This window comes from Quercus suber, unplaced genomic scaffold (genome assembly GCF_002906115.3).
Source record: "Quercus suber isolate HL8 unplaced genomic scaffold, Cork oak 2.0 scaffold_425, whole genome shotgun sequence".
In the NCBI taxonomy this organism is placed as follows: domain Eukaryota; kingdom Viridiplantae; phylum Streptophyta; class Magnoliopsida; order Fagales; family Fagaceae; genus Quercus; species Quercus suber.
In genome coordinates, this window is record NW_027069876.1 from 173,458 (window position 1) to 191,327 (window position 17,870).

Below are 17,870 nucleotides of genomic sequence, written 5' to 3' on the forward strand. Positions count from 1 at the left end.
CAAATTACTACCTCAAAGTGAGAGACATGAGGGTACGGCTGATATCCTGCCTGCCCGATTCAAATAAAAACTCTGCCGGGGAGTTCGTTTTGGTGCGCGGCAATTGGTTTGTCGGCGATTTTCCTTGTCCGCTTACTAGGCGAGAAGTGGGTTCGTCCCGATCATTAATTCTTTTTCTTTTTATGTACATTCCTTTCTTTTTGTTTGAATTTATGCTCGGATTCACATGCACGTGTACTTTGCGTATTCTGATTTTCACTTCTATTGGCTATTTCAGACGGCAGGGTGTTCGCCCCGGACGTTAGAGTCGTGCACGTAAGGGATCTAAACTTCGTCCTCAGATCCGAGATCTTCGTTCACGCGGACGGGCAGCTACGGGCCTCTCACCTCATACTCGGAGTCGACCCCGTGTATACCACCTGGCAGAATTTCAGTCAATCTCTGCTAGTTGATAGCCCCCTCCTCTCTTACATAGACGTTCGGCACGCGAACTTCCTTCCCCCCAGGTTCACAGCAGGCATTTTTTTTTTTTTTGAGAAACGAACATAGACTAAAAAAATATAGAATTAAGAATAAATGATAAAATGATAAGGAATTAAGAATAAATCTTTGATCATAATAAAATGTAAATATATTCCTATATATATTATCAAAACCTCTCTATTTATAATTTGTCACGGAATAATGACCAAGTGCACCTACATTTTCTTATTTTCACAAATTCCAATCACCAGTCAAATTCACCAAGTATGAAATCGCAGACTAAGTAAGACTATTTAAAGGAGCATTAACCCAAAAATAATTTAAACTAATACAAATACATTGAACTAAAACGAGAGCCACTGACAACGACCCATGTTATGCAAGTTTTTTAACGTTAGTCATACATGGCCAAATGGGCATCTTACCGTTGAGCCAAAAAAATACTGTTTGTTTACTTTACTATATGTTTTGAGATGCGTTTAGATTCAGCAACATGTGCAATTTGTCGTAGAATGTTTAACAAGTGCACGCTGCTCCTTTGTTTTCAAGACTATTATAATATGCATTATCCCAAAAGTAATTTGAATTAATACATAATGAATTGAATTAGTGAGAGACAGCAAAGAAAACCCATGTGATGAATTGAATCTTACCATTATGCCGAAAGTAATGTTTAATATTATATCATAACAACGGTACTCACAACTTGCTAATAAATTAAGCAGGGTTCTGCATAAATTGGCCAATCTGCCTAAGCCATTCTCTTCTCTAGCAATTGTTCTCATTTTGCCTACCTTTTAACTGATTTCACTGTTACCGTTTAGCATTCATTCACCTACTACTACTAGCGTGCAATGGCGGAAGGAGCTCTCATCAAAATTGCTGAGGGAATCATTGGCCAATTGGGAAAGCTTGCTCTCCAAGAGATTGTCCTGCTCTGGGGTGTCAAAGATGAGCTTGAAAAGCTCAAAAATACGGTTTCAATAATCAACGCTGTGCTTCTGGATGCAGAGGAGCAGCAGGCGCAAAGCCATGCCATCAAGGAGTGGGTGGCAAAGCTGAAAGATGTACTTTTTGAAGCAGACGACTTGCTGGATGACTTTTCCACCGAAGTTTTACGACGGGAAGTGATGACCAAGAATAAGAAAGCGAAAGAGGTACGCATCTTCTTTTCCAAATCGAACCAACTTGCATATGGTCTTAAAATGGGTCATAAGATTAAGGCTATTAGGGAGAGACTAGATGCCATTGCAGCAGATAAAAAGTTCCACATAGAGGTACGTCATAGGGGGACACAAGTAATGGATCTGATGAGGGAGACTGATTATTTTGTACGTGCTGAAAATGTTATTGGAAGGGAGCATGATAAGAAGAAGATCACAGAACGATTATTGGATTCCAATATTGAAGAAAATGTTTCGGTTTATTCAATAGTTGGACTCGGAGGACTAGGTAAGACCACACTAGCTCAATTAGTGTTCAATGATGAAGAAATCCAAAAAGAATTTGAGAGAAAATTGTGGGTTTGTATCTCTGATGATTTTGATGTAAAAATAATTGTTAAGAAAATCCTAGAATACGCAAAAGGTGAGAAACTAGAAAACCTTGAAAGGAATGCATCAATAAATGATCTTCAAAAAGAAATTGATGGAAAGAGATTCTTACTAGTATTAGACGATGTGTGGAATGATGATTCTGAAAAATGGGATAAGTTAAAAGAAATTTTACTGGTTGGTGCAAGAGGCAGTAGAATATTGGTGACTACACGTGAGGAAAAGGTTGCAGAGAGTTCAAAAACTATTGAAACATACCGTTTAACGGGTTTAAATGATGAGGACTCTTGGTCTTTATTTAAGCAAAAGGCATTTAAAAAAGGACAAGAACCAGAAAATTCAAAATTTAAGGAAATTGGAATGGAAATCGTTAGTAAGTGCAAAGGAGTTCCACTTGCCATAAAGACTATAGGAAGCCTACTGTACTTTAAAAAATCTGAAGAGGAATGGTTGTCCTTCAAAAATAATGAATTTTCAAAGGTAAATGAAACTAATATCCAACCAATACTTAGGTTGAGTTATGATCATCTCCCACCACATTTGAAACAATGTTTTGCTTATTGTAGTTTATTTTCAAAGGATTACGAGATTGAAGAAGAGATATTGGTTAAGCTATGGATGGCACAAGGTTTCATTGAGCCATTAGGTCAAAACCAATGCTTAGAAGATGTTGGTAATGAGTATTTTAGGGAATTACTTTGGAGATCATTCTTTCAAGTAGCTAAAAAATATTTTTGGAGCATAGGACCTACATTTAACATACATGACCTAATGCATGATCTGGCAATATTAGTAGTGGGGCAAGAGAGCATCACTTTTGGGATAAATGAGAAAAAAATGGATGAAAAAACTCATCACGTGTCATTTGGTTTTAATTTAGGCTCATCAACACAAATTCCAACTTTGTTGTTTAAAGCAAATAGGATGAGAACATTTCTTTTGCCATGTCAAAAGTGGTATTCAAATCAAATGGTATGGAATGAGTTAACTTGTGATGCATTTGTTTCAAGTTTCAAGTTCTTACGCTTGTTAGATTTGCATAGAACTGGCATTAGGAATGTGCCACATTCTATCGGAAAGTTGAAGCATTTAAGGTATCTCGATCTCTCAGACAACAGACACATTAAGATACTTCCTAATTCCGTTACAAGGTTGCAAAATTTGGAGACACTGGATCTTTTTAATTGTCAAGAACTTATAGAATTGCCAAAAAATATTAGTAAATTAGTCAATCTTAGGCATCTGAACATTGATGGGTGCTCTAGTTTGACTCATATGCCACGTGGGTTTGGACAACTGACTAATCTCCACTCACTAGCTCAGTACGTATCTCTGGTATCAGAGAGTTTTAAACTTCCACCCCTAGAATCCCTCTATATTTGGAATTGCCCTAATCTAAAGGGATGGTGGAAGAGGAGCAGCAACTCCATCGAGGAGGACGAAGATGACGCCGATAATTACGGTGAAATATCGATGATAACAGCAAAGAATAATTCTCTGCCTTCATTTTCTCGTCTTTCCATTCTAGGCATTTCTGGTTGCCCTAAACTATCTTCCATGCCTTTATTTCCTTATCTTGAAATGCTAGATCTGGATAAATCTAATTTGAGGCTATTGGAGCGAACAATATCGATGGGAATGATAAGTACGGTATCTCAGGAAAACCCAACAGCAGCAGCAGTAGCAGAGTCAACCTCTTCTGCTCCTTCTTCTTCTTCAATACTTGCCGCCTCATTCACCCCTCTCTCCAAATTAAAATCTTTGGGTATTGGTATGATAGAAGGCAGTAATGATCATTTCCTTCAACATTTCACTGCACTTGAGGTACTTAGTTTATATAATTATAATGGGGATGAGATGGAATTGGAATGGCAAGGGCTGAGGAAGCTTCAGCGTCTAAGATTATATGATCATCCAAAATTGGCCTCTCTTCCGGTGGGCCTTCAACAGGCCACCTCTCTGCGAAATCTCCATATTTGGAATTGTCCGAGTTTGACGACATTGCCGGAGTGGATCTGCGAAATCATATCTCTGCAATCACTCTATATTTTTGATTGCCCCAATTTGACATCATTGCCTGCCCTAACGTCTTTGAAGACACTGGAGATTCGGCATTGCCCCAATTTGACATCATTGCCTGCCCTAACGTCTTTGAAGACACTGGAGATTCGGAGGTGTCCCATCTTAGTAGAAAGTTGCAAGAGCCAAGATTGGATTGCTCGCATCGAAAACTTGAATCTAGAAGAAGATTCAGGTATTGAATTTAATTATGCAAAAACAAAATTCTTCTGCTTCACCCCCTATAATTGTATAGCTAATTTTTTCCTGATTATTGAAATTCATTATGCAGAACAAACTTCGAGCTTTACCAAAATTTTTGGGCGTTGCAGTGGTTCAACAAGTCAATAACTCAGTGGTAAATAATTATCTAGCAGTGGTTTCTTGTTTTCTTTTTCTCTGCCAATATAATTTTCATTCCTCACATGCTTGCTTTTTTCACGTATTAGGAGAAAGAATATGGAATTCTTTCCCTGTTTCTTTTTTTATCTCAAACCAAGTTGATTTGGTTGTGTATTGTGGGTGTTTTACTTCTCATTTTCTCAGATAAGGATCAGCACTTGGTGATAATGAGATAATATTTGTGGCGAGAAGTATATCTGGCAAGAGCACTGCAGTATTAGCTTGCACAGGTATTTTTTTATCGTTCAATTACAAACACCACCATGTTTTTATTTCTACAATTGAATAAAAAATATGGTTTATGTTTTTTTTCAGCTTGTGGAGATATGAGTTGTTTCATACTGAATTGCTAATGTTTCTTTCCTATCATTTTTGGCTTACTAAGCTTGCGTTGAAAACACATTATATACCATCTTTCATCTTACTTTTTTTTTTATTATTAATTTTTATATGGTAGATTGCGTTGGATTTAGACTATAAGTTGATATTCATGGTAGCAATTCTTGGATGAAGGAACTTGTCCCAAGTGGTTGCTTACTGGCTTTTTTCTTCAATTCGAATGTTACAGAGGTAAACAAATACTAGTATTTTATTCACTTTTACGTAATCATTGTTGTTTGAAGGGAAAAAAAAAATAAAGAAAAAGATTTTCATTATGGCAGATTCTTCATAATGCTTATTGTAGTGATGGTCATGTCCTTCAATCTATACAACATCTGACTGCACTTGAGGAATTTAGGTTATATAATTATAATGGGGATGGGATGGAATTGGAATGGCAAGGCCTGAGGAAGCTTCAGTATCTAAGATTATTTGATCATCCAAAATTGGCCTCTCTTCCGGTGGGCTTCAACAGGCCACCTCTCTGCGAAAGCTCGAGATTTCGAATTGTCTGAGTTTGACGACATTGCCGGAGTGGATCTGCGAAATCATATCTCTGCAATCTCTCCGTATTTGGGAATGCCCCAATTTGACATCATTGCCTGCCCTAACTTCTTTGAAGAAACTGGATATTCAGAGTTGTCCCATCTTAGTAGAAAGTTGCAAGAGCCAGGATTGGCTTGCTCACATCGAAAACTTGAGAGGAGATCTAGCTCCACCAAAAGAAGAAGATCCAGGTATTGAATTTCATTATGCAAAACAAAATTCTTCTTCTTCACCATCTTTAATTGTATAGCTAATTTTTTCCTGGCTATTTAATTTCATTATGCAGAACAAACTGAAACGAATGAGGAATATGAACTTAAAACTCAGGGCTTTACCAAAATTTTTGGGCGTTGCAGTGGTTCAACAAGTCAATAGCTCAGTGGTGAATAATTATAATTATCTAGAGGTGGTTTCTTGTTTTATTTATCTTTGCCAATAGAATTTTCATTCCTTACATGCATGCTTTCTTCACATATTAAGAGAAAGAATATGGAATTCTTTCCTCTGTTTCTTTTTGTATCTCAAACCAAGTTGATTTGGTGATGTATTTTGGGTGTTTTTCTTCTCATCTTGTCAGGTGAGGATCATCAATTGCTGATAAGGAGATAATATTTGTGGGGAGAAGTATATCTGGCAGAAGAATTAGCTTATGCAGGTATTTTTAATGCTTCGGTTATAAGCTCCACCATGTTTTTTTTTTTTCTACAATTGAATAAAAAAATATGTTTTATGTTTTTTTCTGGCTTGTGCAGGTGTGAGTTGTTTCATACCGAATCACTAATGTTTCTTTCCTATCTTTTTTTCTCTTGCTTAGGTTGCGTTGGATTTAGATCATAAGTTGATATTCATGGTAGCAACACTTGGATAAAGGAAAAGTGGTTGCTTATTGGCTTTCTCCTTGAATTCAAATATTACAAAGGTAAACAAATAATAGTCTTTTATTTACTTTTACATTATCATTCTTTGTTCGAAGGGGAAAAATATAAAGAAAAAGATTTCACTATGGCAGATTCTTGATAAAGCTTAACAGTTTATGATCAAAGTTGGGATCTAGTGTCTATTTATTACTACTCTTATCCATATAGATACAAGTATTGCCAACAGAACTAGATACCTCATTTTCAAATGTGTGCTTTAGGCTTTGATCATCTTCATTTATAATTGCAACTTCTCTAACAATCTCTGGCTTGTAATTAATTTTGGTTACTTTGGTTCTTAGAAGTCTTCTAGTGACCAAAATAAAGGGTAAGTCATTAATCATATATTAGGTTTCTTGACCTTTCCAAGAACTTTGAAACCAGTTTATAAATCACTCTCCAGAAGTCCATTTTTCTCCAGTTTTCTATGTTTCTTCCTTCTCCAAACAAGAACCTGCTTGACATTAAACTGTATGTCAATTTATCTGGGTATCCGAGGCTATTTTCTTACATACTAAAAGCAGTTCTCATTTCATTGTAAAATATGAAATGAAGATCAAACATGAAAAAGTGGTCTTTCGTAGTGGTTCTTTTCACATCTTTTGTGAGAGGTGAGCTCTAGGATTTTAAGAACTTAATGGTTTAATTGATGATTCTGCATATTTAAGCTTATGAGATTTGCTGTCAGTAACTTCTATTTCATAGAATAGTTTGCATCAAAACACAGCTAAAATTTAATGAAGACATGATATATTTGAGGAATGGTATTCATTTTATGCCCTTGGTTAGTGAGAAACTTTGGGAAGACAATGATTATACAATCCTAACTTCTGTTTTTTTTTTTTTGGTCAAACTTTATTAGCATCCTGCAGAATTCTTATTTGAAAAGAGGAACTTAGATTCTGAAATCCATACTTATTGAATGATGCCAGGTGAAAATGCTCCGGAATGACCTGAGACAACTTATATCCCTGAGGCTAAAATTGAATGTAGAAGGATCCATCATAACTCCATAAAAAGGTTGAATGCCACAATTCATTTTGTTAGTTTACAAGTTATTTTCAGTTCTAAACTTTCTCATGTTGGATGACAAGACCAACCAATACCATCCCCTAGAGTTGTGAGCTTGCCAACCCAATAGTTTTAGAAGTGCTCAATGTTTTTCTACAGTAGAGTGACAAATAAATGTTAAGGGAAACTATCTAACTTTATCAACTTTTTTTTCTCTTTAGATGACTGATACTAATAGCATGCAACTTCTCCCATGATTCCCTTTTATATGCAGGCATTTAGCTAACATTTTGGTCACATGTTCAGGCAGATATGCAGATGATAGCCACAACCTAAATGCAGTGGATGGTTACCTGTGAAATATAGAAAAAGCATCAATTCATGGGAGGGGTGTGGAAATTATTGGGTTCTAACAACGTGCTTGGATATGACAGCCTTCCTTCTTAATAGCATTCAGCCTACTGATTTCACACATCATCAAAAAGAATGAGTATCACTGGCTATCCCAATTATGGCTACAATGGTAGAGGCAAACAGGAAAATTATGGCATAAGTCTGTTCTTATATTTGACTGTGGAACTGTATTTATGAGAATAAGATTCAGGATTTGTTGCATCTTTGACTTCTTTTGGTACGTATGTTAATCATTAACTTATTTGTCAAAGGATAAAACACAATGAGGAAATGTCAATGCTATGCTTTCTTTTTTATTATCAGTGATTTGATATTTTGAGTATTTTTCACTTGTCCGATTTCATATGCCACATTTCTCAATTTTTTACCTTGCAACTTTGCAATACATTGAAATTACAGTTCTTTACTTTCATATGGAAATTATTCATCCTGAATTTGATTTCTCATGTGTGATGTGGAAAAATATGCTGGCTAAATTAATACTTTAATAATTATTATTTGGATTACAAAATGATCTCTGCTGCATGATCTTTCTCTTATTGACAGTAATCTATACTTATTTCTTATCTTGGATTTTTTTTAGGTTTAAATCCTGGTTTTTGTTTATCTTTTGTTGCCTTTTCCAATCTGAAACAAGTTCAATGTTAGTTTGTACAGCAGTTATGACAATGGTGGTGGCAATTATCTCTTGTTAATTGCTGTGGTGTTTTTTAAAATATTAGCCATTGAAGCTTTGACATATCTAGCCACTGTTGCACTATTTTAAATTCTACAAGTGGTTGCATAATCACAAGTTAATAAAAGAATAAGTAAGTTTTATCTATTATAGACCACAAGATTCCTGCACTATAATTCCAACCTCATTCTCATAAGTATTCAATACAAATTTTACTTTACTATGTTAGGATTTTATAACTATCAAATTTAGATCTTATTGACCTATTTGGACATTATTGTGGTCTATTTGGGTTCTAAGTACGAGTGGTTGTGTTCATGGATTACATTCAGTGTATTTATTGGAAAGTTTTGAGCTGTTTTCGAGTTTATTCACTTGGTTTTTTGATTATCAGTGGGAAATGTAGAGACAAGCAGCAATTCAAGAGGTGGATGGGGAAATCAGTGGGGATTCTGCAATATGCTTGAACCAGATTCAGAATTTTCTGCCACTTTGACTTCTTTAGGTATGTATGTCAATCATTAACCTAGATCCTTCATAAAAATATATATTGTAATCTTGTGTGTTTGGAAAAAAAAAAAAATTTGAAATGTCAATGTTATTCTTTCTTTTCAATGTTGCTATCATGTTATTGCTGAAAATGACTCAATTGCTCCTATATTGTCCTAAATCCTTTTTATCTTGATTTTAAATTTTGGCTTCTAGAATCAATTTCCCCATGTTCTTCTACTTCCATCGTGCATCGAGATCATCCCCTTTTCTCTGGACCCTCTCCTTGCTAAAAAAATCTTATTCTGCAACAGAGTCCAATGAGGGAGTTCTAAACTGAATCTAGTTTTGACCCTCATTGAGGATACCAAGGAATGAGGCAAAGCCAGAAGAGGTGCCCCCTAATGAGGCATTTGGATAATCATCCCCTTTTCACCGGACACCCCAATGAGCCTCATTTAGATTGGATTAATGCACTATTTTGACATTTCAAGTTAGATAATGATAAAAAATAGTGATGGATTATTTGAATTTATGCACCATTTGGTTACAGAAAAAAGTATGAGGAAAAAGAAGAGAAAACAATTGAAATAAAAAAGTCTTAACTTCTTTATCACGGGGAACAAGAAACTACAGTGAATACTCGCTTGTAATGATGAGTTCATTTTCTTTTAGTCAACAAAACATCATTGTACAGGTTTATACATTATATGAATCCATGTGACTGTTCAAATCCTAGACATAGAAACTAAGACCATTAGGATCTAAAACTCCTAATACTTCTACAGGTTCATTCATATCATTTTAAACTCAGTCCTCTATAAATTTCTCAATTATAATTGAACAACTTCACTGTTGTTTTTTGTTTCAAGTATTGCTGATTTTTATTATATCTAATTATGCCTATTCTTCCAACTGGGTTGGTTCCACAGTTATACATGCAGAAATAGAAAAAAAATTGAAAAAGAAGCATTAGATACATTATTGGCTTAAGTTCCTTAATGAAGATGTGTGCATGCACAACATATGAATGTATGTGTGCTGGTATTATGCCTTTTTTTTTTTTTTTTTTTCCTCTTTTTATTACCACATGGATGTTTCAGGTCTCTAGCCTGGCGGCTTGCTGCACAAGTGCATTTTCTTTGAGATGAAACTACAAACTTTAAGATGTATGAAACCATTAAAGAGGACGTCAGACATTGATGCTTATGATGCAATAGGAAAGATATTAGATGACATAAATGTAGATATAGAAGTTAATTATATTTATTTCAGTCAATTAACTTTATTGAATCAGAAAATATAGTTAATTGATTCTAATTCTATATCCCAGCTAGCAAAACTTGAGCTTTGGTTGGACAAGTCAAAAGTGGGAAGCCAACAGTTATCAGTTCTCCAAATTGATACAATGATCTTTAGGTGGGCAAAGCTCTTATGGATAATATGAATCTCAAAAAGTTTCAGATTAAATGGAGTAAGGGAAATTTGGTCTTGTCAGCCAATTGACTAAAAGTTCAAAAGACAATGTTAATACTTTCAGCATTACTGTTTGACCTTGTCTGAAAACATAGACCCAAGTAGCAAAAGACAAAGCTTTTGATGCTTCCTTATTAGCAATGATAGATTCAAAGTATAGAGTACAGGATGAGCTTCATCATGTAAGCTTTAGATATCCAACTAGGTTGGATATTCAGGTTTTCCAAGGCCTCAGCTTTGCCATTCATTTTGGCAAAGTTAAATTTTATTTTCAAATTGTGTTTTACTACCTTTTTACTTCTATACAGCTTTAGCACCAAAGCTTTGCTGGATTTTTTTTTTAAATGATCAAGTCATAATTGAAAAAAAAAAAAAAAAAAAGATTCATCAAGTCATAATTGTATTGTTGTCACTCTCTTCCTTCAATAAGTCACAAAAAAAAAAAAAAAAAAAAGATTCATCAAGTCATAATTGTATTGTTGTCACTCTCTTCCTTCAATAAGTCACAATTGTTGGAAACAGTGGAAATGGGGAATGCATAGTGACTGCAATATTTCAAAGATCTTTTAATCCTAAATCAGGTCACCTGATGGAATTGAAAATTGTAAGGTTAAATTGAAGTGGATGAGCTGGTAGATTGGTCTTGTCAGTCAAAAATCACTTTTGTTCAATGACGCATCCATGCCAACACTGCATATGAGAGAAGGAAATGCAAATGAGGTGGAAAGCAAAGTTATATCAAAGTTACAAGTGCGCAAAGGTTTGTTAGTAGCTTCCGACAGGTTAGTACAGTAAAATATTCTGCTAAACTCATCATTTGATAGTTCTTAATGATCCAAGTTACTAAGTCAATTGAGCTACTTTAGAGTAAAATAACATTAAATAGCTTTCAATGGATAAAGCAAAAGTGGAAGTATTATTACTTCAATCTATTTCCTCTCTACAATTGATAAATGTAAGATTATAATTTTTTTTCTTTTTTTGGAGTTTAGCATTTGCTTGCGACTCTTACAAACTCATTGTACCATACTGCTTCATTTAGTTTCTATCAAATAAAATGCAAGACTATCATATCATAGTAATACTATGATAATTCCAATTACCCAGCAGGCAGACGAAACGTGTAGCCACCAGTTGTCCAAGATACTGCTTTAAATAAGGCTACAAATACACTCAAAGCTGAACCTGAACGAATAATTCAAGATGCACTGAACCAAGTGATGATGAACCAGGCTACAACTGTCATGGCTTGTCCATTATCTGAAGGTGATCAAAATTAAATTATTAGAGAGAAAGGAGAGCTTGAGATTTTGATTGTGAATTTGCCACCTTGACAAACTGAGAAGGGCCAGCATTTTCTGCTGCGGAGTTGCAAATAATAATAAGGTAGAAATTAATTAGAAACAACTCTATCAAGTACTTTTTAAATGATTGATCCTATGTAACATGCAACTTGTCTCATGGTTGAATTTCAGGTCCAGACATTTCACAAACATTTAGGTCACATGTCAAGCGGATATGAAGTTAATTGCTATCACCTAGTGGTGCAATCAGATGCAGACAAATCTGTTACTAGCTTAATGGAAATTCATCTACTATCAATGTTCTTGCACTACAATTCTGTAAGAGAGGGAAACTATATACCTAGTTATTAATCTAAAAGCTAATGAGGAACAACTGGAGATTAGATCTCACAGAGTCTTGCATGTGTTCAACAAAAGAAATACTCCTAGTACACTTTGCAGAGGCACCCTCCCACAACCAAGTGCAGAGCTAAATCTGAAACAATGCCTTAGCCTTTCAGGGGTAACAGTAGGTGTGCCTCGTCTACATAGCATTGTAGTACCATGCAGGCAGAGGAGAGAGGACATTGAGGGAGCAAAATGTTTCGTTCGCATGTAACAATGGCCTTGGCCAATAGAATTTTACCTGATGTGGTGTACACTCTTCGCCTTCCCTTTATATAAGAGGAAGGAAAACTTGTATTAAGACATACCTTAAGAAAATAGTGCACAAGAAGACTGGCTTGAGCCCGTGGTTTTTCTCTCTGTGTTCCTTTTCACAGAGAGTTTTCCACGTAAAAAATTGTTGGTTGCTCTCGTTTTTCTTTGTTTTTCATTTATTTTTCATGTTACTTCGCATTCTCCTACGAACCGTTGGAATTTGGACGTCCAAGACATTGCTATATAACGCTACAAATGCAATCAATCACTCAATTTAAATCACAGTAGTTAAAATTAGTGTTATATAATATAGGAAGGGAAGCTTGAGACTTTGATTATGCTACAAAATAGTGTTTCTCTACAGTAGTGGCAAATAATGGTAATGCAATTATTAATTAAATACTTTTTTTTTTTTAGATAGGTGATTATTGTACCTAATGTGCAAATTGTCTCATGATTGTCATTTTGGTCTAGGCATTTCTAGCAAAACAATATTTTAGTCATGTTCAAGTGAGTATCAAATCCGCAGTTATGTAGTTTTGATCCTAAGAGCTAGTAGCATAGAGCACATCTGACAAAATTGCCAACACTAAATTTTGGTCATCAATAAGAGTTGTGATTTACGCTATGTGTCATTTTTTACTTCATTTAGGAAGCTTTATTTCCAGTCAGCTTGATTCCAACTTCTAGTTGCCAAAATCAACTATTTCTCTGAACCATTAAATCCCCAAAAAGGCAAATATTAAATTAAACTCCCAAAATAAATATATCAAATTAAAGAAAAAAATTCTCATTGTTTGATCTTTAGTTGATTTAGAGTTTCTTGATATTACAGACAAAAAAAAAAATTAAAAAAGAAAATTCTAACGTTATTTTGAATTATTTGATATGTCGTTAATTTAGAGTTTCTTGATTTTAGTTCAATTGAAAACTTTTACTATTTATTAATTGAACAATAGTTTCCAAAAGCAATAAAAAATTTGTGTCTCATTTTTTATGTTCCACTTTATACACTACCAACAACAGTTTGCTACATATAAATATTTTTTTTTCTTTCATTGTAAGTTGTAATTGATGGAGTATAAAGTAGATTAGTTTATACTCCTAGTCCTAGCATCTCCTAGTGTTTCCAATAGAGTTGGGGATGAAATTTGTCTTTTTCCCTCTAAATAAACAATTTAAGCATTTTGTCATTTTCAAGGAAAATTATTAAATATTTCTGGAATGAATAGTTATTTCATATTCGAAATATGACCAATAATGGATCCCGTTCTCACTCTTAAAAAATAAAATAAAATAAAATAATGAATTCAATTTTAGTACTTTTATCTCAACTTGATTTATTGGTTTTATTGTAATAACTTAAATGACAAAAATAGATTTGGTGTTCAGCAGGGTATAGTATCAACCATCAATTACTAATTGAATTTATTAATGTCAGAGGGGCCTCTCAAAAATCATATATTTTTTAAATTTTTATAAATTAAAGCAATGACAAAAAGAGTATGATTGATAAATAACTCAAAAAGAGTGATTCCACCTACTCTTTTTGCTTTTTGTTCTTCAGGTTGCAAATAAAATACGCAATAGACTGCGGTATTTTGGGCATCATAAGCAAATTTTGAATGTGCAATTCTGGAGTCCCCCTTACAATAGTGTGTCTTTCCTTACTGAAATTAGAAAAATCAATTAAAATCTGTAGTTTGTTATCTTGAAAAGAATGTGTGTGTGTGTATATATATATATATTTATATTGTAGAAGCTAAGGTTTCTAACAAGTGGTCTTTTATAATTTATAAATTCAACTCAGATTTTAGTACACAACATAGGCAAATTGAAAATTTCTCACATATTAATAGGTTGAACAACTTAATGATTAGAGATGATTGGATAGTTGCTGTAGCTGCAACCTGTTATTCCACCAGCGTGGCACTAGAGTAGTTTTTAATCCAAAAGCTAGCAAAAAGCATTATTAATACTACCATATAATATTAATTCCTGCAATCCTGATTTTTCTTTTTCTCTGGTTGATTTTCCATTTTAAAGCATGTTCAATTGTAAGCTAGACCATGAGCATTCATAATAAGTTGCTTATTTCTTTAATTTAAATCATTCAGACTTCATTTAATTTGTTTTATGTATTTTATTAAATTCTATTATTAATATATGTGTTATTGTTTTATCTCGTGAGGAGAGTAGAGAATAATATCTGTATAATTTAAAATTAGTCTATTAGAGACCAAACAATGTTAACAATGGCTCTAATAAGTAACATAAGGGAAAAAAACATTAATACAAATACAGATACAGATATAGAATGATATCTGATGCTGTAACTTTTGCACTTTAAAATGATGGGCTTTAAGTTTAGAGGACCCAGGTTGAATGGCTACATGAAGTGGTTTTCATGTTATCATGGACCTTATGGCAGCTTGAGTAATTGACTTGGGCTTTATAAATGGGCCTTCACGTCACAGTTGCACTACCTCTTCAATAAGCAATTGAGTTTTAGTTGAGTAATTGAAATAATGAATGCAAGCATCTTGAAAATGATAATAAGCAGGAAACACCGAAAGTAGGGTCTGGAAATTTGCACATGGTTGTTTATGTGCACAAAATTCACATTTTTGCAAGGTCTGGAAATCATAGACCATTTCTAAATTGATGAGTAGTACGAAATCATAGACCATTTTCTAAGTAGCCCAAAAAATAACAAATAATTATTTGAAGGCTTTTGTTAACGAATATTCCATTGCACTCGTAAAAAATGAATCAGGTGAGTCCAACTTTATTGGAATGTAGTAGAAGTTAATTAACAAATATCTCTTTTAACTGAAAGCTCTTCCTCAAAATATATATATATTCTCAAAATTATAGGGAATCAAATTATTTTCTCAAAAAATAGGTTTGGCTAAATGCTATAATAAATAAGGAATATATTTGTCAACTTCTTTTTACTTTTGTGTATATATAAATAGGAAAAAAAATATTGTTTTCATCCCTAAAGTTTTCATGTCATTTTTCTTTTGTTCCTAAACTTTAGATAGTTATTTTTTTTATTTTTGGTTTATAAATTGTTGAAAACGTTACATATTTTCTCCTTAAGCTTTCATACCATATGTCACTAGTATATGGTTTCGTGCTACTAGTTCACCTCCTGTGACTTTTTTTTTTTTTAATTTTATTTTTATTTATGTAATGTAATGATGGGATCATGTAGGAAAAATGTGTCAAACTCTCTAATGCTAAAGATAATGCTACTTAATTAGACATGTAGGATTAAAGCTAATGAAATTCGATAGAAGAACAAAAAGTATAATGTTTTCTATAATTTAAGGACAATAAAAAAAATTTAAAGCTTAGGGACTAAAATCAAACTTCAAGCTCTTTATATGGACTAAAATATATTTTGGAAGTACAAATATAATGACGACGTTTTCAATAAGAAGAAAGGCAAGTTTTGCTTCACTGAATTTACTGTCACTAAACCTCAGATACAGGGGTATATTATGTTATTTATTAAATTTAAATATATATATATATATATTTGTATTACATTTAATTATTCTTAGGAAAGATATAATTATTTATATTTTATTGGTTAATGTAACCATGTATTTGAATTTGATTGAAAAGCTCAATATATTACACCTAAATTTTGCCATAAATATAATGAGGAATTTGTTAATTAAAAGAAAGGCAAGTTTTGCTTGACTAAATTTACTGCAATTAAGAGAAAAATCATGAGTATGGAGTACCGCCAAAAAAGAACAGAGGCAAAATGGATAGGTAGAGTGTTCTTAAAGAACTCCCAAGCATGCAATTGGTGATATTAATCAGCACGGGTGATGCTTCACCAAATTACTTTGCTCCTTCACTTTCAGAATTAAAATTGCATGCATTTGAAATATATCTTAAGGGTTACAATTTTAACATATGAGAGTGTAGTACAAATCTTGTGTTGCAATAAACCATAACATTACTATATATAGTAGACTAAACCTTAGACTAATTAATAAACTTTTAGTACAAGTAGGAGTCTTAGCTTGCACACATAGAAGGATTGGAGTTGGCTCTATGCTATGGTTGGTTAACTAAATGAGAGCCATTCCAAGATTGACACCAAACCAATGAGTTGGACAAATCAGAAATCACCAGCCCACCACATCCTAACTGTATGTCTTAATTCTTACATTTAATCTTCAACCATTTTATTATTATTGCAATTAGTTGTGAGCTCATGAAGTTAACTAGTACTTCCTAGCATTTCTAACAAAAACTTCTAATTATTTATTTTAAATATTAGTGTTGATATACAATGTTGAATAAGATAGAACAAATGCAAAAGTGGAGGCATAAAATAGATAACACAAGAATACACAAGGATTACATGGTTTAGCTTAATGGCTACATTTTCAACATATGAGAGTGTAGTACAAATCAACTTCTAATTGCCAAAATCAACTTATAGTTGCCAAAATCAATTTTTTCTCTGAACCATTAAATCCCTAAAAAGGCACATATTAAATTAAATCCCCAAAAAACATATATTAAATTAAAGAAGCTAATTCTCATTGTTTGATCTTTAGTTGATTTAGAGTTTCTTGATATTACAGATAAATAATAATAATAATAATAATAATATTAAAGAAGCAAATTCTAATGTTATTTCGAATTATTTGATTTGTCGTTGATTTGGAATTTCTTGATCTTAGTTTAATTGATACTTTTTGGTGTTTTTATCTGAAATATTTAGGGTTCAAATCTCTTATCTCTTGACGTAATTATCAAATTATTATTTTTTAAGAAAAAAAAAAAACCAAAAAATGGAAGTTGGGCCGTTTATGCAGCCCATTTCTCAAATTCACCGAAAATAGAGCCCAAAACCTATTTGTTCTATTCTTTCACCTACCTATAATAAGAAACAGTGCAAGCAACTCCTAATATTAAACAAGACCCTTTTCTTTTCTTGCTAGTGCAGGTTTGAGTTGTTTCATACTGAATTGCTAATGTTTCTGTCCTATCTTCAGTTTGCGTTGAAAACAGAATGTAGAACATTTTCATCTTAATTTTTTTAATCAATTCTTATATGGTAGATTGTGTTGGATTTACACCATAGTTTGATGTTCATATTAGCAAGTATTGACAAAGGACCTTGATAACTCATTTTTATTTGTAAGCTTGGCCCTGTTTGGTGAGCAAGTTCTAACACACATTTTCACATTTTAAACAACCTTACACACATTTCAACATACTTTTTCACCCACACGTATATCAAAAACACCCAAACAAAATTACTCAAACTCTTCTACCAAACGGGCCCCTAGATCATCTTCAATTACAATTGCTACTTCTCAAACAATCTCTGGATTAACAGGTTGATGACCTGGCCTTCCAAAATATCATCTATTGCCAATGATATTGCACTTCACTACTTTAGAGAGAGAGAGAGAGAGAGAGAGAGAGAGAGAGAGAGAGAGAGAGAGAGAGAGAGAGAGAGAGAGAGAGAGAGAGAGAGAGT

General features: G+C 33.4%; 1 protein-coding gene across 4 annotated transcripts; it reads left to right on the forward strand.

Annotated features, from left to right (window-relative positions):
• The first annotated feature begins 1,048 nt into the window (after nt 1-1,048).
• On the forward strand, nt 1,049-12,505 carry LOC112029500 (putative disease resistance protein RGA4). Of its 4 annotated transcripts, none has more exons than XM_065761656.1 (13): nt 1,049-4,290; nt 4,387-4,452; nt 4,641-4,726; nt 4,954-5,066; nt 5,159-5,614; nt 5,710-5,829; nt 6,001-6,078; nt 6,238-6,342; nt 7,273-7,360; nt 7,658-8,946; nt 10,034-10,349; nt 10,988-11,792; nt 11,882-12,505. In XM_065761656.1, the coding sequence occupies exons 1-2, from the start codon at nt 1,338-1,340 to the stop codon at nt 4,443-4,445; spliced, it is 3,012 nt and encodes a 1,003-aa protein (XP_065617728.1). In that variant the 5' UTR covers nt 1,049-1,337; the 3' UTR covers nt 4,446-4,452; nt 4,641-4,726; nt 4,954-5,066; nt 5,159-5,614; nt 5,710-5,829; nt 6,001-6,078; nt 6,238-6,342; nt 7,273-7,360; nt 7,658-8,946; nt 10,034-10,349; nt 10,988-11,792; nt 11,882-12,505. The 4 variants fall into 4 exon arrangements, with proteins under 4 accessions (XP_065617728.1, XP_065617729.1, XP_065617730.1 ...); XM_065761657.1 differs by having other exon boundaries at nt 5,236-5,614; XM_065761658.1 differs by having other exon boundaries at nt 5,010-5,066.
• Nucleotides 12,506-17,870: the final 5,365 nt, after the last annotated feature.